Source organism: Bufo bufo, chromosome 8 (assembly GCF_905171765.1).
Source record: "Bufo bufo chromosome 8, aBufBuf1.1, whole genome shotgun sequence".
Lineage (NCBI taxonomy): Eukaryota > Metazoa > Chordata > Amphibia > Anura > Bufonidae > Bufo > Bufo bufo.
In genome coordinates, this window is record NC_053396.1 from 34,533,422 (window position 1) to 34,555,779 (window position 22,358).

General features: G+C 43.4%; 1 protein-coding gene across 1 annotated transcript in view; it reads right to left on the minus strand.

Annotated features, from left to right (window-relative positions):
- Positions 1-22,358, minus strand: part of LOC120978039 (kinesin-like protein KIF14) — a 129,270-nt gene that overhangs the window by 92,862 nt on the left and 14,050 nt on the right. The window contains exons 4-7 of the mRNA XM_040406279.1: positions 20,966-21,053; positions 20,791-20,886; positions 19,667-19,719; positions 3,666-3,696 (exon numbers count right to left, since the gene is read on the minus strand). Of these exons, the coding sequence (XP_040262213.1) occupies positions 3,666-3,696; positions 19,667-19,719; positions 20,791-20,886; positions 20,966-21,053 (268 nt within the window). The remainder of the gene's footprint in view (positions 1-3,665; positions 3,697-19,666; positions 19,720-20,790; positions 20,887-20,965; positions 21,054-22,358) is intronic.

The following is a 22,358-nucleotide window of genomic DNA, read 5'->3' on the forward strand; positions in this document are numbered from 1 at the left end:
TTGAGAATATAGCATCCAGTGTCTTCCTTTCCTCTTCTGGACGTAGCATGACAATGCGTCTAGCATCCCCTTCCAAGGCATTCAGCGCCACATACGATTAAATCTGGAGCCAAGTTGTACAACCTGAGGGTGCTCTTAAGGTGTGCGGCCCAGGCTTCTAGCAGCATATTTTGGCCATCAAACCGCACTAGTTGATTTAATATTGCCCCTGCGGGCAAACACATGATCGGAGCTACTCCCAAGGCAGAATGGGTGATAGAACACAGCCGGAACCACCTCGGAACCAGTTGGGTTCTGCATGGCGATCAATGTACCCTGCTCGCAATGCCAAATGAAAGAAGACCAAGGGCTGAGTGCACAGGTACAGAGGGTACACAATGCCACACAGACAATAGTTCTTTCCCAGCAGTTGAACAATAAGCTGAGAATATACAATACAGATTGGTACACAGAAAATAAACCAACAGTGAATTTAACAGAGCCTAACAATAAACCAGTATAAGTCCATTAAGCAGCCTATCTGCACTTGTATGTTCCTGGAAGAGTTCCTCGTTTGGGTGCACCCCAAGTATTGCGCAATACTAATTGTAATCCACAGGTAAATGTCTGTCTCTAAATCAGACTTCCCCATTTGTAATCCACAGGTAAATGAGGTCTGTCCCTTTGATTGCAGCTGTAATCCTTACTCCAACTCCCAGTATATAACACCCTATGAGCAGCCAGTGAGATAGGAAGGAGTCAGCGTATGAGTCTCTTAGGGCTATGCATTAGCTTGCAGGCCGTACACCGCAATGTAGCTGCTTGAAGCGTATTTGCCTGTCCAAATGCCACTTTACCAGTGTGGTGCAATGTGACGCAGCACAGCCGTACTTACAGCTCCTTGAGCAGGTTCTTGGTGCTTTATCTTATTTCCTGGTCCACGCTGCAAACCTCCCATTCGTGCTGTCTCCAGTCTCCACTGAGACTGTCAATTCCCTTCCAGAATCTGCAGAGAAGATTTCTTATGGTCTCCAGCAGCACCAAGCACAACCTCAGTCTTTTCACTTCCTGCTCCTCGTAGGCCCCTCCTCCTTCACAGGGACAGTGTGATGCAGTAAGTAAATTGCTAAGGGCTGTGTCAAACCTGCATATACAGCCTGCTATCACGCTTGTAGGAGTACACAAACAGCATTAAATTAACCAATTATGCTTACACCTGGGTGCCAACTTACAGCTTGTGTGTACAGCTTTAGAAAAAAAATTCTCCTCTCATTCTCCTCTCCCCATTGAACAGTATTGTATGTATGCAGCATCCCACTTGAATTGTGTATGGGTCACTGCAAAGTTATCATGTCAGCGTAGACAAAAGCAGAAGCCAAGACTGGTGCCCAGCTGAGAGAGGCCCACATGAGGGAAGCTGAGCCAGAGTCAGTTAGTGGGGTTAAATGACTAAAATTGGTGGGTGTTACAAAAAGACAGATGAAGCGTGAGGCAATAGTTTTCCTAATGGATTAGCGAGGATGTCGCTCTCAAGAGGGTGGTATAAACAGAAGGGTATAGGTGTTCAGACAAGTTGTTCAGGAGTGTTGCAGAGTTCCACCCACCCTTATTATTAGGAAATGTTTACGTGGTGGATTTTGGTGCATTTTAGTCACAAAAATCCTCTCTAAATTGGCCTCTTTTTATCTTACCCCCCCCCCATCCCCCTTCATGTTTAGACAGTCTTTTTTTAAAAATTTTTATTTACATACAACTTTAAAAAAACATAACTCTCCCACCCCCCTCGGTTACATAAACTTTTGCACCTTTGTCAGTGATACCTGAGACTTCTCTACATTTATTTTTTAATAAAAAAAAAAAGAGGGGGGGGGGAATAACATACCTTACAAGTAATTTTTTTTTATTATGTCCCCTTTCCTATATGCGATGTATGGGTTACGGTTGCTGGGGGTAGGGCTAGTAGCTGTAGTGTGGCATGTGGTGGCATTATTAATTTTAGTAATTGGGACGGCACTAGGGATGACGCAAGGGACTTACGGGGGGGGGTGGGGGGTGACAAGCAAGAGGATGGGGAGGAGTAATGCAAAAAAGGAAAGCAGCCTGGGTACCTACACTACGAATCCCACCCCTAGACACTTGCGAACCTCATTTGCATATGGATTAAACAGTGTTTTTTCAGCTGCTGAAAGGCACAACAAAAGAACAAAGGTACCATTGGAATCATGGGCAGTTGTGCTAGAGCCACATGTAAGCAGTGTGTAACGTACAATTTTGGTGACAGACTCCATTAGGCTCCATGCCATCACACATCTATTTTAAGACCAATGGTAGTCTAAGGTTATTCACATGTCAGTTGTCTTGGACAGTGAGTAATGAACGGAAAAATAATAGATTTATTTTACACAATTCTACATTATACCACTCACCGACTTTGTCAAATCAGGAATGTCCCTACACATTCTGACACTGTGCATACTGATTAGTGTCAGTGTATAGGGATGCTCCCTTTGACAAGTAAAATGAACACCAAGTTGTCAATTTGTACATTTCCAGGAGGAATAATGGAGGACAGCATAATGTAGAGTTCTATGAAAAGCTGCTACTGAATTATTTTATATGGTAAATAGACATGCAAACATGCCAGGAGAGCTTAAAGGGCTTCTGTCACCCCCAAAACACATTTTTCATTTTTGGGCTTGTTAAAAGCCTTATTGAACGACTATTCCCTATATAGGGCTCTGACCTTTGACTGTGAGTTCGTTCCCTTAAAAATCGATCTTTTAAAATATGCAAATGACTTCACTACCAGCAAGTAGGGTGTCTACTTGCTGGTAGCCGCCGCAAAAAAACACCCCCTCCTCCTGCGCTCTGAGAGAAGGACGCTCTCCTCCTCAGCACTCCCTCAGTGCGCCTGCGCCGATGACGTCTTCTGTCGGTGACGTCATCGGCGCAGGCGCACTGAGGGAGTGCTGAGGAGGAGAGCGTCCTTCTCTCAGAGCGCCTGCACCGAATGAAGACAGGCGCTGGATTTGAAATGCTGACAGGGCCAGCCGGAGGAGGAGAGCGCTCGCTGGCCCTGTCAATCAACAGGAGGAGGGGGCGTTTTTTGGCGGCGGCTACCAGCAAGTAGACTCCCTACTTGCTGGTAGTGAAGTCATTTGCATATTTTAAAAGATAGATTTTTAATGAAACGAAGCCCTATATAGGGAATAGTCGTTCAATAAGGATTTTAACAAGCCCAAAAATGAAAAATGTGTTTTGGGGGTGACAGAAGCCCAATAATAAAAATGGCATAAAAAAACACCTTTCGTGATGTCTGCCACAGCATTTTTTTTTTCTTCTTCCAATTTACATTGTTAGGCATATATTAGTCACCAAAACCAACATAAGGCAAAAAAACAAAAAAAAAAAAATGATATTCAAATTGTTTGTAAGTAGAAAGTATATGATTAGTATACAATAAATTTTATTTACAAACTAAAAAGCTCTAAGGTGCGCATTCACACACATCTAAGTAATCATATATTGTTTCCTCTATTAGCCATGAAACGGCATAATCATTTTTCGATTTCTGTTTTCCAGTATCTACTAATTATTACAAAAAACAAACACTTTCAATTCCTAAAGTTGTAACATGGAAAATTAACAGCAGATGGCGCAAGAGACACAGGCTGAACCATACATACCTGCACATCTGTAAATGAGGCAACCACATACCTGTGAGGATAAGCGGCAAAATTACTAGAAGGTAAAATAATAATTCAATGACATCTGCTTAGTTGTAGGGGACCAAGAGGGAAATAACGTAGATGTCCCCTCTAGCAAAAACCTGCTGTTCTGTCCCTTGGCACAGAAGCACCAACTGCTCCACAGTTTAGATGCCAATCCAATTGTGATGCCTGCTATTTACCCCGGGATCAGTTTATTTTAAACTTTATCAAGTATAGAGAAACAACTGTGTTAAAGGGAGAAAAAGAAGCATCTGTTAAGAAGTGACTGCATTTATCAGGCAGAATAAACTGATTGAGCGGGTATACAGAGGCAGAATAAGAATGCAAAGCATATGTAATACACAGGGCAGCAAGTCACTGACTAAAATGGAAAAAAAATAAAATAAAAATGTAATGGGGTTGCCTTGTCGTTGCAGATGGGCTCATACAAATGAATCAAAAGGTCCATAAAGAACCACAAATCATATGTTTAGTCCACATCGCACTAATGCAATTTAAAAGGAATATATATAGTGGGGAGTCGCTCTGATAGTTCGGATAAGTGGTCACAGTACAGAGGCAAAATACAAGTTCGTATTTTAAATTTCAGTGTTTATTCACACATTACGCCAAAAACAAAAACATTACTTTTGCAGTGTTGGTGTTAGTACACAACCAATAGCAAGGTAATAAAACAAAAAAAAAGTCACCTTGGTGGCAGTTCTGCCTCAAAGTTCAAATACAGGCTTTAGGCGGCCTGTTACCCTGACACACGGGTCTCCGCTCTCCAGCCTAGCACAGGCCTCAGATCCCAGTACACACAGACATGGCTTCTGAGCCCAGCTGCCTATTTAAGAACAGCCAGGTGCTGCCAAAACCCGGACCGCCACTTAAAATCCGGTCCGGTACTTGACCTCACCTGACTGGAAATCAGCCCAGCAGCACATGGAAAATATTGACTGAAACACTGACATGTGAATGAGGCCTAAGGCTGTGGATACACAACAACTTTGGCAAAGATCACAGCCTAAGGGCTCATGCACCTGACCGTGGTTTTTGTCCGCATTTGATCGGCATTTTTTGTGGATCAGATGTGGATCTATTCACTTTAATGGGGCTGCAAAAGATGCAGACAGCACACAGTGTGCAGTCCACATCTTTTGCGACACCATTGTCTGTTCAGCAGCCCTGAAAAAAAAAAACCAAAAAAAAAAAAACGACAACATGTGTTATTCTTGGCCATTTTGCGGACAAGGAAAGGACATTTGTGAAGGAGTGAAAATAGTGTCGGTAGGCTCTGATATCAGTGTTTTGAAGTTCTGTAATTTGCCATGAGCATGAGCCTTAAAGCGGTGTCCATAGTACGAGAGACTAATTTAAAGAGGACCTTTCACCTGTATAAACTATGTTAACTGAGTATGCTGCCATATAGAGCGGCGCCCGGGGATCTCACTGCACTTACTATTGGCCCTGCCTTATATCAATTTGGACGAAACTACAAAATGGGGCCACTTAAAGTGGCCCTGGAAAAAATACTTAAAGTTCCCAGTCCACCCCTTCCGGTAAAAGAAAATTCTTAGAGATTAAAATTTTAGTTTACACAAAGCGATCTTCAGTTTAAGAAAAAAAATGCCATTGTACCACGAATGCTGCGCTTTTTCAATGCAATCATTGCTCACGTTTTTAGAGAATAACAACTTATGCACATAAACATACCGTATGTATTTTGCGGTTCGCAAAGAAAATACAGGCGATATCCGTGTGACATCCATATTGCATCAGTTTATTTTTTTTTGCAGATCCATTGTAACAATGTCTATCCTTGTCCACAAAAAGGACAATAATAGGACATGTTCTATCTTTTTTTTAATGGTTCCTCATACGGGCCACAAAAAAAAAAAAAAGTTTGTGTGCCTGAGCCAATGGGAGTCTGTCAGAAGTTTTTATCAAGGTTAGGCTACATGCACATTACCGTATCTGTTTTGCGGTCCGCAAAAAAAAATATTTTTTTTTGCGGATCCATTCTAATACCCAAAACGGACAAGAATAGGACATGTTCTATTTTTTTTTCCGGGGCCTATGGAACGGACATACTGATGCGGACAGCATACGGTGTGCTGTCTGCATTTTTTGTGGACCCATTGAAATGAATGGGTCCGCATCCTATCCGCCAAAAATCAATAATTGTTTACCGGTAATTGTTTTTCTCTAAACCCATGACGGCACCCATGCGAGGAGGACCTCCCCATCCAGGACAGGAAACCGGATATAAAAAATGTTAACACCCCCACCACACCTCAGTGATTACCGGTCTCCGGAATGTGCCAACACCACCAAAGCAATAGAAGAGATATATAGAGATTGTGTGTATATATATATATATATATATATATATATATATATATATATATATATTTTTTTTTATTTATTTTTTTATTTATTTTATAATGTGAATTCCGGCAGCACTTACTTTAGAGATTATCCGGTGCAAGCGTCTCGCCTTTGACAACAGGCTTGTATATTCATAGAAAATCAAGGCAGCACTCTACTTGTAAAAAAACGCAGTGTCTTTATTCACACATGTGACACAAAATAGGTAACGTTTCAATCCCCTTCCGGGATCCTTCTCAAGCCAAGCCGACTAGGACTAGACGCAGAGAATTGCCGTGCATCCACACAAGTTAAGACGCCATCCACTTGGTTTATTTCATAAAACCCCAGCAAGGTATAGATGTTAATGCGTTTTAATTGCACCATGCACTTTATTATTTGCACTTTACATATGCACTACGATTATGAAAACGGTAAATGGATAGTATGGCTACAACACCACAGTATATATAGAAGAGGTTTGTTAGTCTGTGTTTACATGGATACGTGGTGTAAATGAATGAATTGTAATACGTCCACAAAGGGGAGTGCACTATTTTTGTATTGGTTGATGAACTAATTGGCAACAACCTTATCATATATTTATATTGGCACCACTGCACTTTATGTTTCACCTGACTTGAGAAAGGTTCTGTGAGAGAACCGAAACGTTGTCACTTGATGTGTGAATAAAAGAGCACATTTTATCTTTTAAGGAGTGCTGCAAACTTTCTTTGCTGTCTTCCGTCCTCAATCGAGGGACTACCGCGGGCACCCTACGTCTCACACAGCTTTAAAGGGAGTGCTGCCACAGTTTTTTTTCTATGGAGATATATATATATATATATATCACACATATACACACACATATACACACATACATACATACACACACACACACAGTACAGACCGAAAGTTTGGACACACCTTCTCATTCAAAGAGTTTTCTTTATTTCCATGACTATGAAAATTGTAGATTCACACTGAAGGCATCAAAACTATGAATTAAACACATGTGAAATTTTATATACATAACAAACAAGTGTGAAACAACTGAAAATATGTCATATTCTTCAAAGTAGCCACCTTTTGCTTTGATTACTGCTTTGCATACTCTTGGCATTCTCTTGATGAGCTTCAAGAGGTAGTCCCCTGAAATGGTTTTCACTTCACAGGTGTGCCCTGTCAGGTTTAAGAAGTGGGATTTCTTGCCTTATAAATGGGGTTGGGACCATCAGTTGCGTTGAGGAGAAGTCAGGTGGATACACAGCTGATAGTCCTACTGAATAGACTGTTAGAATTTGTATTATGGCAAGAAAAAAGCCGCTAAGTAAAGAAAAACGAGTGGCCATCATTACTTTAAGAAATGAAGGTCAGTCAGTCAGCCGAAAAATTGGGAAAACTTTGAAAGTGAGGGCTATTTGACCATGAAGGAGAGTGATGGGGTGCTGCGCCAGATGACCTGGCCTCCACAGTCACCGGACCTGAACCCAATCGAGATGGTTTGGGGTGAGCTGGACCGCAGAGTGAAGGCAAAAGGGCCAACAAGTGCTAAGCATCTCTGGGAACTCCTTCATGACTGTTGGAAGACCATTTCAGGGGACTACCTCTTGAAGCTCATCAAGAGAATGCCAAGAGTGTGCAAAGCAGTAATCAAAGCAAAAAGGTGGCTACTTTGAAGAACCTAGAATATGACATATTTTCAGTTGTTTCACACTTGTTTGTTATGTATATAATTTCACATGTGTTAATTCATAGTTTTGATGCCTTCATAGTCATGAAAATAAAGAAAACTCTTTGAATGAGAAGGTGTGTCCAAACTTTTGGTGTGTATGTGTAATATATATATATATATATATATATATATATATATATATATATATATATATATATACACATACACACACTGCGTGCAGAATTATTAGGCAAATGAGTATTTTGACCACATCATCCTCTTTATGCATGTTGTCTTACTCCAAGCTGTATAGGCTCGAAAGTCTACTACCAATTAAGCATATTAGGTGATGTGCATCTCTGTAATGAGAAGGGGTGTGGTCTAATGACATCAACACCCTATATCAGGTGTGCATAATTATTAGGCAACTTCCTTTCCTTTGGCAAAATGGGTCAAAAGAAGGACTTGACAGGCTCAGAAAAGTCAAAAATAGTGAGATATCTTGCAGAGGGATGCAGCACTCTTAAAATTGCAAAGCTTCTGAAGCGTGATCATCGAACAATCAATCGTTTCATTCAAAATAGTCAACAGGGTCGCAAGAAGCGTGTGGAAAAACCAAGGCGCAAAATAACTGCCCATGAACTGAGAAAAGTCAAGCGTGCAGCTGCCAAGATGCCACTTGCCACCAGTTTGGCCATATTTCAGAGCTACAACATCACTGGAGTGCCCAAAAGCACAAGGTGTTCAATACTCAGAGACATGGCCAAGGTAAGAAAGGCTGAAAGACGACCACCACTGAACAAGACACACAAGCTGAAACGTCAAGACTGGGCCAAGAAATATCTCAAGACTGATTTTTCTAAGGTTTTATGGACTGATGAAATGAGAGGGAGTCTTGATGGGCCAGATGGATGGGCCCGTGGCTGGATTGGTAAAGGGCAGAGAGCTCCAGTCCGACTCAGACGCCAGCAAGGTGGAGGTGGAGTACTGGTTTGGGCTGGTATCAAAGATGAGCTTGTGGGGCCTTTTCGGGTTGAGGATGGAGTCAAGCTCAACTCCCAGTCCTACTGCCAGTTTCTGGAAGACACCTTCTTCAAGCAGTGGTACAGGAAGAAGTCTGCATCCTTCAAGAAAAACATGATTTTCATGCAGGACAATGCTCCATCACACGCGTCCAAGTACTCCACAGCGTGGCTGGCAAGAAAGGGTATAAAAGAAGAAAATCTAATGACATGGCTTTCTTGTTCACCTGATCTGAACCCCATTGAGAACCTGTGGTCCTTTATCAAATGTGAGATTTACAAGGAGGGAAAACAGTACACCTCTCTGAACAGTGTCTGGGAGGCTGTGGTTGCTGCTGCACGCAATGTTGATGGTGAACAGATCAAAACACTGACAGAATCCATGGATGGCAGGCTTTTGAGTGTCCTTGCAAAGAAAGGTGGCTATATTGGTCACTGATTTGTTTTTGTTTTGTTTTTGAATGTCAGAAATGTATATTTGTGAATGTTGAGATGTTATATTGGTTTCACTGGTAAAAATAAATAATTGAAATGGGTATATATTTGTTTTTTGTTAAGTTGCCTAATAATCATGCACAGTAATAGTCACCTGCACACACAGATATCCCCCTAAAATAGCTAAAACTAAAAACAAACTAAAAACTACTTCCAAAAATATTCAGCTTTGATATTAATGAGTTTTTTGGGTTCATTGAGAACATGGTTGTTCAATAATAAAATTAATCCTCAAAAATACAACTTGCCTAATAATTCTGCACTCATATATATATATATATATATATATATATATATATATATATATATATATATATACACACACACCAAAAGTTTGGACACACCTTCTCATTCAAAGAGTTTTCTTTATTTTCATGACTATGAAGGCATCAAAACTATGAATTAACACATGTGAAATTATATACATAACAAACAAGTGTGAAACAACTGAAAATATGTCATATTCTAGGTTCTTCAAAGTAGCCACCTTTTGCTTTGATTACTGCTTTGCACACTCTTGGCATTCTCTTGATGAGCTTCAAGAGGTAGTCCCCTGAAATGGTCTTCCAACAGTCATGAAGGAGTTCCCAGAGATGCTTAGCACTTGTTGGCCCTTTTGCCTTCACTCTGCGGTCCAGCTCACCCCAAACCATCTCGATTGGGTTCAGGTCCGGTGACTGTGGAGGCCAGGTCATCTGGCGCAGCACCCCATCACTCTCCTTTATGGTCAAATAGCCCTCACTTTCAAAGTTTTCCCAATTTTTCGGCTGACTGACTGACCTTCATTTCTTAAAGTAATGATGGCCACTCGTTTTTCTTTACTTAGCTGCTTTTTTCTTGCCATAATACAAATTCTAACAGTCTATTCAGTAGGACTATCAGCTGTGTATCCACCTGACTTCTCCTCAACGCAACTGATGGTCCCAACCCCATTTATAAGGCAAGAAATCCCACTTCTTAAACCTGACAGGGCACACCTGTGAAGTGAAAACCATTTCAGGGGATTACCTCTTGAAGCTCATCAAGAGAATGCCAAGAGTATGCAAAGCAGTAATCAAAGCAAAAGGTGGCTACTTTGAAGAATATGACATATTTTCAGTTGTTTCACACTTGTTTGTTATGTATATAAAATTTCACATGTGTTAATTCATAGTTTTGATGCCTTCATAGTCATGAAAATAAAGAAAACTCTTTGAATGAGAAGGTGTGTCCAAACTTTTGGTCTGTACTGTATATATATATATATATATATATATATATAATATAAATACACATATACATACATACATTTAATAGGGAGGGAAATTTTGGGGGTGCAGTCATGGGTATCGAGAACAACAATTACAGGTAAGCAATTATTGTTTTCCCCTCCCCCATGACGGCACCCATGCAAGAATAAAATTCTAATCAAATTTTAGGGAGGGACAACAGCCTGAAGAACCTTCCACCCGAAGGCCGTGTCCTCATTGAGATTAAGCCTATAATGCTTCAAAAAAGTATGAGGGGTGCTCCATGTTGCAGCCCTACAAATCTGACTTCTCTGCCCAGGTGGAATGAGCCCCGAATCCCTCCGGAGGATGGAGCCCGAGGGAAGCATAGGACAAGAGGATGGCTTTCTTAACCCATTTGGCTAAGATTCCCCGGAAACCTTGCGGCCTTTCAGGCTATACCCAGATATTGAATGAAGAGATTTTCGTCCACTCTCCAGGGAGCGGTAGATTCCAGATAGAAGATTAAACACCTCCTGACGTCTAGACAGTGGAATTTCCTTTCCAACTGGTTGGCTGGATTTGGAGAGAAGGAGGGAAGGACTACATCCTGATTCATATGAAAATTGGAAACTACTTAAGAACAGAAGGAGGGAATGGGTCTAATGATCACTATCGTTCAGAATGGAAGTGTACGGCTGGAAGGCAGAAAAAAGCCTGGATCTCTGAGACCTTTCTTGCCGAGGTGATGGCTATTAGAAAGGCCAGTTTACAGGAAAGGGTCTCCAAGGACAAATCCTGTAATTGGCTCAAAAGGATGCTGGGATAGGGCCGTAAAGACGGAATTAAGGTCCTATGGAGGCGTAAGGGGCCGCAACGAGGGATGAGCTCTGGAGGCAGCATTCAAAAATCTCTTCACCCAGGGGTGATCGGCTAACAGAGTCAAAAAAATAACTCAGTGCTGCCACCTGGACTTTCAAGATGGAAGCCTCAAGCCTCTTTTCTAAGCTCGCTTGTAGAAAATCTAGAATCCTAGGTATTTCAGGCTCCTTAAGGAGGTCAGGAGTGAAACCCAGGAAGGTGGGGGAAAAAAAAAAAAACAACCCCAGACTTACAGGTATTTATTGGCCGTGGATTCTTTCCTGCTCTTAAGTAGGGTGGACACCACTTTGACAGGACCCTGTCTAGCCAGATGTTCCTCTCAACCTCCATGCTGTCAACTTTAGAGTATCCGGGTCGGGATGGAAGAGGGGACCCTGAAAGAAAAGATCCTCCCTTGGTGGCAGAGGGAAGGGAGGGAGGCTAACCTCGGGAGCGCTGAAAACCAAGCCCTCTTGGGCCAATATGGAGCTACTAGGACTTTCCTGTGCTACCTTGTTTAACACCTGCGGGATGAGACAAAAGGGAGGGAAGGCATAGCCATCCTCCTGGCTCCAATCCTGAGCCAGAGCATCCACCGCTGTCGGGTAGTCTAGATCAGTGTTTCCCAACCAGTGTGCCTCCAGCTGTTGCAAAACTACAAATCCCAGCATGCCCGCACAGCCAAAGGCTGTCCGGGCATGCTGGGAGTTGTAGTTTTGCAACAGCTGGAGGCACACTGGTTGGGAAACACTGATCTAGATGGTTGAGAAAAAAAAAATCTGTTTTCCTGTTCGAACGGGATGCGATAAGGTCTATCAAGGGGACCCCAAATACCTGGACTATCTGAGAAAACGACTCGTGGTTCAGACACCACTCCCCCTGTCTTAAGTCTACCCGGCTCAGAAAGTCTGCTATGGAATGGTCTTTCCCTTTCAGGTGGACTGCTGAAAGAAAGATGCTTCTGTCTTCCGCTTCCCTGAAAATATCTTGGCAGAGGAAGAGGAGAGACGGGACTCTTTTGCCCCCCTGACGATTTATGTAAGAAACCGTGGTGGAATTGTCTGAGTAAAGGAGAAACATTTGGTTTCTAAGATGGGGCAGAGCTCTAGATAGGGCCATCTGAACTGCCTTTAACTCCTTGAAATTGGAAGACTGTCTTCTGGTCGTTAGATCCCGTCTCCCCTGCCAACATCTGTTGTCTGAATGTACGCCCCATCCACAGGGACTGGCGTCTGTCGTTATAATGGTCTGTGTCTGATAAACACACGGGTTCCCTTTCGACAGATGATCTGGGGACATCACCATATCAGAGACGCTCTTGAGGACAGATGGAAGTTCTGATCTAGCGATTCCCGAGACCCGTCCCATTTGTACAAAATGTCTGTCTGCAGCTCTCGAGAATGGAATTGTGCATAGGGAACTGCTGGAATGACCGACGTCATTCGACCTAGAACTCCCATAGCCTCCCTAAAGGAACATTGGTAGGATAGGAAGAGATCCCTCATCACCTCTATTGTCTTGGCTACTTTGTCTGGAGTTTAACTGTATTCCCAAAAATACACAGCTCTGAGAGGGGGTTAGACATTACTTTTTCCAGTTTATTTTCCACCCCAGACCCTGTAGAGCAGGCATCCTCAAACTGCGGCCCTCCAGCTGTTGCAAAACTACAACTCCCAGCATGCCCCAACAGCCTACAGCAGGGCATTGTGGGAGTTGTAGTTTTACAACAGCTGGAGGGCCGCAGTTTGAGGATGCCTGCTGTTCAGTGTCGCATACAAATAAAATGTCTTTCCTGAGTTGTTCTTCTGAATGGGAAAGAATCAGAAAGTCGTCCAAATATGGTACTAGAGAGATGTTGTTCATTCTTAGAAATGCAGCGACCTCTGCCACGATCTTGGTAAAGACCCTTGGGGCTTGAAAAACTCCAAAAGGGAGAGCCTTGTATTGGAGATGCCACCATTCCCCTTTTTCCCAAACTGCTGTACGTAGACATTTCTGGGAGTTCGCATGTATAGGGACGTGGTAATAAGCGTCCTCCAAATCCAAGGTCGCCATCCAACACCCCTAGGAAAGGAGATTCACTGTGGATTTTAATGTCTCCATCCTGAATCTCAGAGATTTGTTCAGAGACTTGAGATTCAGGATGACCCTGAAGGAGCCATTGGGTTTCCTTACAGAAACAAGGGGGAATAAAATCCCTTGCTTTTTTCTGCACTGGGTACCACTTCCATTACTCCTTTCTCCAGGAGGGTAAGTACTTCCTTTTCCAGGGCTTCTCTTTTTTCTCTGTTTTGGGGACAGACGGTCCGAACAAAAAAATCTGCAGGTAAGGACTGGAATTCGAGCCGGAACCCACTTTTTATCACATTCAGAATCCAACCATTTTTTGAGATTGTGCTCCAGGCCGGCAGAAAATAAGCAAGTCTTTCTCCTACCTAGCTTCTGGCGTCATTGGGACTTATCCTTTCATATAAATCACAGAAAAAATGCACCAAACGGATATGCCACTGACTATACTGGCTAGTCATAAATGCAGATATTAAAAGCTGAGACTTTCACCAATATATTCCTGTCAGGAAAATATCGGAGCCCTTCATGCACCACGTCACGGTCACTCAGCATGGCAAAGGGTCCTACCACTACGCTAACTATGGTGTGGAAAAGGTCTGAAGGTGATGTAATTCATCTCACAGCCAAGCTTCCACACAACCGCCTAGCAGGACAACTAGTGCAATGTGAACAAAGCCAGACTGTAAGCCACACCCATATCAGACCATGTGATGGAGGTTACCAGGTGCAAAAGAGTGTTTGAATGCCAGGTAAAGGCACATACACTACATATAAAACAAGACCCCCAATGAAAAACACACTACAGTGTTAGGGATTGAGCAGCTCCTCCAGAATTGCCACTATATTTCTGTGTTTTTGTCTGGTTTTATATGTAGTGTATGTGCCTTTACCTGGCATTCAAACACTCTTTTGCACCTGGTAACCTCCATCACATGGTCTGATATGGGTGTGGCTTACAGTCTGGCTTTGTTCACATTGCACTAGTTGTCCTGCTAGGCGGTTGTGTGGAAGCTTGGCTGTGAGATGGATTTCATCACCTTCAGACCTTGTTCACACCATAGTTAGCGTAGTGGTAGGACCCTTTGCCATGCTGAGGGACCATGACGTGGTGCATGATGGGCTCCGATATTTTCCTGACAGGAATATATTGGCGAAAGTCTCAGCTTTTAATATCTGCATTTATGACTAGCCAGTATAGTCAGTGGCATATCCGTTTGGGGCATTTTTTCTGTGATTTATATGATTATATTTTCATCCGCACAATGCTCCGTTTTGTGTAGGATGCCTTTGTGGTGCATGTGGACCGCGCCGACATCCTCCACCGTATGCATTTTTTGCTGGGGATAGTAGTTTGCTGCGGTCCACATGCGGTGGGGCTGCTCCCCCAATGAAAAACACGCTACAGTGTTAGGGGCTGAGCAGCTCCTCCAGAATTGCCACTATATTTCTGTGTTTTGGACTTATCCTTTCATTTAATATCACTGGATTTGAAGAGAAAACCTCCCGACTTTCTGGGAAATCTCTCTCTCTCTGTTTACTTTTTTGGATTCCTAAACCTTGATTGGCGCCCTCGACAAAAAAAAAAAAAAAAAAAAAAAGGTCTTTTTTGTGGAGTAGGGAACCTCTTTTTATTGTCTGAGGCCTTCTATAGAATATCTAGCGAAGACCCAAACAGCCTAAGGCCTTCGCAAGGGAGGAAGCAAAGGCGGGCTTTAGACCCTTGATCCCCCCTCCAGGGTCTCAACCAAACTGTATGCCTGGCAGCATTGGAAAGGGCGGCAGCCCTAGCAGAAAAATCGGACAACATCTGTGGAGGAGTCGGCCAGAAAGTCCGCTGCTTTGTGGAAAGTCAGGAGGGAAGCTAGTAAATCCTCCCTAGGGGCTTTATCCCCAATATGGGATTCCAATTGGCCCAGAGTTTTAGGGATCGAGAAACCCATGAGGCAGCAATAGCGGGTCTGAGGTTAGTGGACGCGCTTTCCCAAGATCTCCTGAGGTACACGTCCGCTTTTTTGTCTAGCGGGTCATTAAGGCCCCCCAGATCCTCAAAGGGGAGATCTGCTCTTTTTGCTATTTTAGTCACAGGAGCATCTATTAAAGGGTCTTTATCCCAGACGCTGGTAATTGAATCTTCAAATGCCTTTAATGAAGATCTGACCTCAGATTTGACCAAAGCCTTAATAGATTTGGACAGGCTCTGCGATTCCTCCATTACCAATTTTCCAATGCATGTCTGGCAAAGAGGTTTGGCATAGGAGGAAGGTAACAGGACCCTGCATCCCCCACACTCCTTGTGCTTGGACTTCCCTGATGCCTTTTTAGGAACCTTGGGAATCTGCAGTAAACAATAACACAAACCGCCAATAAATTAGGGGAAATACGGATGGATCTTACCCCCAGTGGCTGTCCCCCACTCCTCAGGACCAGTACCGGACTAGGCGGCCTCGAGGGTTCACTGGGGTCAGCGTGACCTGAATACACAGGTTGTGACAACTTCTGTTTGGATTCTTTGCTTGTAGGCTGGTTGTCCCCTCCTTCTGCCGCATTTGTAGCGCGCCTCGGCCTCCTGTCTGATTTTTTTAAATCCCGCGCCTAATCCCGGTACTTCCGGGTTCGTGACGTCACCGGAAGGGACGTCCTGGAAGTTTGCGCGGTACACGCATGCGCAGTGGCCACAGTCAGCTCCGGCCGCCATCTTTGAGAAAGGCCGTGCTGCCTCTGGATAGTGTCTCGGCAACTGCTGCACACCGGACCCCCGTCCAGGACCAGGGACCGCCGGAACACTGCCACAGCAGTCCCTCCAGAGGCCAGGAGGGAAGCAGTCTGGCAGTTGCTCCCCCAGGAGACTTACACTGCCCGGGATACGTCCATTGCGGTGCATGGACCTGGACCTCCCCAGACCCTGGGATGTGAACTTTGTAAGGATCCTCAGGATCTCCCATCCGGAGGACAGGAAACCTGAACTGAGGTGTGGTGGGGGTGTGAACATTTTTATATCCTCAGGTTTCCTGTCCCGGATGGGAGGTCCTCCTCGCATGGGTGCCGTCATGGGGGAGGAAAAAAAAAGGACACTGAAACAAAAACGTTCATGTGCATGTAGCCTTAACAGCTGATAGCAGTAGGTAGGGGCTGAGGAGAGCAGTACAAACATACATTACTTGCATGCTTTATGCTGTTTTTTATGCATGTGTTATTCATCAGTTTTAGCTGCAACACGTAAACCCAGCCTTTATATATATAAAGGATATGGTCACATGTAGCAACAGATTTAGAAAAGAAAAAAAAAGGCATTTTTATCACCGCTTTCAATGTGGTTACAGGATTTTACAAGTGAAACATTTACTGACCATGTTTAACCTGCAAAAACACAAATGCATTGAATGTAAATATATGTACCATTAGAACATAAATTAGCACAATTTTTTTTCACGTACTGACAATTATAAATTAATTACAGAAAACTAAAAAAAAATGTATTATGCTTTTTTTTATATTTAGTGTACCAGGCCATTTACTTTAACTGCAACCTGCTGGATCCACTGGCTCTGTTAAGTTACAAATTTTTGGGTTAATGGAAAAATAGCACAGCATGCATCAATTTTTTTCCTGTCAAATATGACAATCTGTGACGGAGCATCTAATGCGAACAGAGCCTAAGGCAATTGTGTCCCAAGGCTTGTGCGGCCATTCACACTGTGCTGCTCCTCAGCATAAATACAAGGGGAAGAGAAGGAAACCAAACTTTGTGATCTGACATGGAGGGAGGGGATGTAATAGTTGATTGATGCAGTCAATTATCACACCTTTGGTACTGTGATCTCACCTATTATCAGATGAAGTTACACTGACAGATTTGTAAAGGTTCCTGCGGATCAGGAGACAGCTGCCGCGTCTCAGGTGAGGAACCATCACACCCTTTAACTCTATGCACTGCCCATATTCCAGTAGTATAGGAAATTAAGCCAAATATTTATGTAGGTCTTGCTCAGTCAGGGCGGTACTGTACAGGTCGTCTACCTTTTATAAAGTTTTACTATTGATTTAAACGAAGTCGTGACCTTATTGCCACAGTTTGTGACCCACTACCAAGCTGCACATCACAAGTAAAATTGTTTTATTGGGGGGGGTCGTTTAGACACTTCTCTGCCATGCCAGACAACGGGTATGTGTCTTAGTGGAATCCCTTAAAGGGGTTTTCCCTATCTAAACATTCATGGCATAATTGCTAGGATATGCCACAAATGTCAGATAAGAGAATGTCCCAGAGGTGGGACTCGCACCTATCTTGAGAATGTGGCCTCTGAAGTGAAGGTGATCAGGTGCGCATGCGCAGTCACCCTCCATTCATTGGTATGGAAGTCTTGAAAATAGCCAAGGGCTGGCTCGGCCATTTCAAGTAGTACCATAACAGTGACTAGAGAGGTGGCAGTGCACGGCTTGCGAGGCTTGCTCTCAGTTGTGGGACCTCTAAAAATAATCACTCACACAGCTATTTCCGCAGATATAGCAGTGAATGAAGGGCACACTCCTCCAACTTCACAGGTCCTGTTCTCCAGACAGGAGCCACACCTATCTGACATCTGTGGCAAATTCTCTCACTATGGTAGACATGTTTAGATGGGAATACCCCTTTAACCCAACACTATTTTAAAAGAAGAGAATAATGTAAAATGGAAAAAAAATATAAAAATGTAGGATTGAAGGAGGAGGTCAGAATTAAATGTAAAAGTCATTTTACTAAGTGCAACGTAAAACCTCAAAAACATTCAGTACAGCAAGCTTTAAGGGCAGATCTTTTCTGGCACCAGTAAGGATTAGGGAGGCAGGTTGGATTATGGCAATTTAACAGTTAGGTGGTACTGGCCTAGTAACATTTTAGGTAATGGGTGTTTTGGCTGTAATCCCTCACCTTACAGTAGTTTCCCTACTGCTGGTTATAGCAGTTCACTCTGCTGTCTCCGTCTCAGGACTTTGCTTTCGGATAATGGTTGGCTGTTCCCTCTTGAGAATCCTTTTTTGGGGCAGGCTTGTGCTTCTTCCCCTGCCTCCGTCTCAGCAGGAACTCACCCCCACCACCCCCCAGCAGGAAGCAGGACTAGCCTACTCCTAACCCTTGCCATCCATATCCTTAACTTGAGAATACGGCCAAATACATACAATAAAAATACATAAGATTATAATCTAAAACTATTTACAAATTGTAGCACCCTCCGGTTTAGGGTACTACAGATGTGCTACCGGCAGTGGAATTCTATAAGGGGTTTGACCAAACAATTTTAGCGATTATCAGTCGTTCAAACCCCTCCTGATAATGCCAGAGTTAAAATAAAAGTAAACTACCACCAATGGACTTCTTATATGGTTGTAACTAAACTCCATGCGCCATAAGGACCTTGTGATGTCAATGTCACGTGGGTTTGAAGGAGACAGGAGATGTAACATCAGGGTAATAGCTACATCCCATGTGCGCTGGTAATCATTAGTTATATAATATAAAAATAGAGGCTAACCCTGTTGATAGCGTTAACATTGAGGCACATGGCCACTTTGGGTTTGAGGCTTGCCATGTCACATTACACCGATGTCAGAAGGTCCTTGGAGTTTAGAGACTACCCTTCTTATATAATCGACTAGTACGGCATAAAAAAAAAAATTTGCAAAATGATGGTGCATGCCATATTTGTGGCATTTTGCAACTTTCACTTCTGGGCAGGGTTTAGCAGAGGGGTCATGAGGTGACCTCCGGTGGTCTTACATATTTACTGTCATTTACACCAGAAACTGGCACACATGATAGTTCTTGCTCATAGCTGCTGTAGATTTGAATTTCTGGTGCACGGACATCCTGGAGATGGGCTAAATTTGTTAAGAGGCCTCTGCCTCCTAATTTGGTGCATACTGTGACTGTATAGTAAGGCTGGTGTATGTAACGCCCGGCCTTAGTGTATATCCCCCAAGAGGTTTTATTTCCTCACCCCAGTTAGTATTTTTAACAAAATATTTGCAAGCATAGCAAGGAGTTTCCTTTTTTTAGTGCATGTGCACACTGAAAACTCCTACAGTAGTTGGTCTCTAAAAATTACAAATTCGGCAGATTGAGCTGTATGTCAGCAAAATTCTGCAATAAATCCACCACCTGTGAAGTCACCCTTAAAGGATTTTATAGATTGTAAGAAGATGTCTTGAACTGGAGGAATGGATGAAGACAAAATACTGAAAGGAAAACTGGCACTGGAGGAGCTCAAGGCACAAAAAATAAAATAAAAATCTACTTACGTGGAAAGACCATGCACATATGGGCCGTAAGTTTGGTGTTCACGTACTTTCAGCTTGGAGTGAAAAAAAAAACAAAAAAAAAAACACACATTACAAACAATTTTTCGTTTCGACTGCAGATCTAAAGCAGGCCATACAGTGATCAGCTGCATTGCACAGTTGTCCATAGAATCGTTCAAACGATTCCATCAGCCATATGCCAGACTAAGCTGGCTAAGGCCTTATTCACACATAAATGGAATTTTATGGACTGAAAACCCGTCCTGAGCGCACGAGCACACTGCGTCATTGGTTGCTGTGCTGCCGATGTACAGTAATACACTCAAATAGATCATACGAGCATTACTGTACAGCGGCGGCAGCACGAAGCGCACGGCGTCATAGCAACCAATGATACCATGCACTCGTGCACCCAGCAGGATGGCAGGCTGGGTTTTCATGGACCGTGGTCCGTGAAAATTCACACATGTGTGAGTGAGGCCCAACAAGGGAGTCCGTTTTTCCAAAAGTAGACCCCCTGGTCTATGAGCTCAATGGCAAATGATCAACCAATCACTCCAGAAACATGCAGTTTCGACAATAGCTGAAATTTTCCAGCATGGCCAATTACATTGCTGTCGCTATCGCAAATGCTCGTTTACGCTAGTTTTTCAAACAGTCAGCCAAAATTGGGTCAACTTTTATCTCACGTATGGCCAGCATAATATTAAGAGGGGTGGCTTGTCTGGTAAGTAAAAAATAAATAAAAATAAAATAAATGGTCAAAGTGTCAGAAGGACCCACTCCCCGGAGTGAATGGAGCTGCAGTCAAACATGTGCCCACATCTCATTCAACAGAAGTCCTATAGAGTACACATGCAAAAGAGCACCTCTGTCCACTCCAGAAACTGGCATCCCTCTTGTGACTGACAGAGGTCTCAAGCACTAGGACCCCACTGATCAATTACTTCATCCCTATCCTGTGTATCCTGTGTATAGGGGATAACTTCAATTGGTGGGACAACCCTTTAAACATTGGCTGCTGGTCTACAGAGCTTTGGTGGATAGGACATTTTAATTCCTGAAAGTCCTTTCTCCTTTGGATTTACAGGCTCTTACAATATATCACAGTACCGTTCACTTACAGCTATCTTATGTCCGGTGTCTCTAGGAGAGTTCAGGAGATCATGAATTTTCTCATTGTAGATTTCAAAATAGCTCATTTCCACATGATAGTTCACCTGTAATGTAAAATACACACGTAGATGAACACTGCACTGAAGATGACTACAGGTAAACGTTCTATGGATCACTTCTCACCTCCTCCTGGTCTGATGCATTTATGTGGTGGAAAAGCTCCTGGCAGAATCTTGGAATTATGCCGATGTCTGCATTATACCCCATCATCCTAAACAAAGGACAGATGCGTTACCCGTTTACTATAGAAGCTACATTCACGTCCTAGGCAAGCGTTGAATAATGCAACCTACCTTCAATACATAGTATATATATATATATATATATATATATATATATATATATATATATACATACACACACACACACACACACATACATACATATACACACACACAGCCATATTAATTCATGCTGGAAAAAGTGCTCCATCAGATGTCCTAATTAGGCTCCATTCACACGTCCGCAATTTCATTCCGTGGACCCATTAATTTCTATGGGGCAGCACATAGTGTTGCCCGGACACGGAATTGCGGACCCGCACATCCGTTCGGCAAAAAAAATAGAACATGTCCTATTCTTATCCGCAATTGCAGACAAGAACAGGCATATTCCATTAGTACCGGCAATGTGCGGTCCGCAAAATGTGGAAAAATATATTCACGTCGGCGGTTATATGTGCTGAAAGCATGGCTGGGAGACAGCAGGGTGGCAGTAGTTGGCGGTCGGGAGACAAACGTGCCCGGGGTAGAGCATTTGCTTCGCAGCAGTCTACCTACCTCGGAAGTAGTGGTGCAGGGGTTCACGGAAGTAGCAGCAGTTGCAGTCAGTCAGTGCGGCGGTAATATGTGTTATTTTGTATTTCAGTACAAAAAGAAAAATACATTCTCAGTTCACGTCGGCAGGGCTGTCTTTAACGCGAGGCAAACGGGGCAGCTGCCCCAAGCCCAGTTGCTCCTGGGGGGCCCAAGGCCGCTGCCACTTGAGCCCCGCTGGCCAGTGGCACGTCGGGGGGTGCAAAATTCCAGGGGGCGCTAACAGGGCCACACCGCCAATTAGCCAAAGTGAGGCGATGGCACCAGGCGGCGCGGCCCTGGTGACAAGTGGGGGGCGGCAGCAGGGCACAGGGAGACAAGCGCTTCCATTGTGGAAGCGCTCCTCTCCATAGTCATCTGTATCACTGTTCTCAGGACAGCGATACAGATTATCTCTACAGCAAGTAGTGGAGGAGCCAACCCGGAAGGAGGCCATTTTAGATTTAGTATTCACAAATGGGAATTTGGTATCTGATATTACTGTAGGGAAAAGCTTGGGATCTAGTGATCACCAGTCAGTGTGGTTTACTATAAGTACAGTGACTGAGTCACACCACACAAAAACAAAAGTTTTAGATTTTAGAAAAACAGACTTTTCTAAAATTAGATTAGTGGTATACAAGTCCCTATCAGACTGGAACAGTTTCATTGGAGTCCAGGAGAAATGGGACTACTTAAAAGTGGCACTATTGAAAGCAACA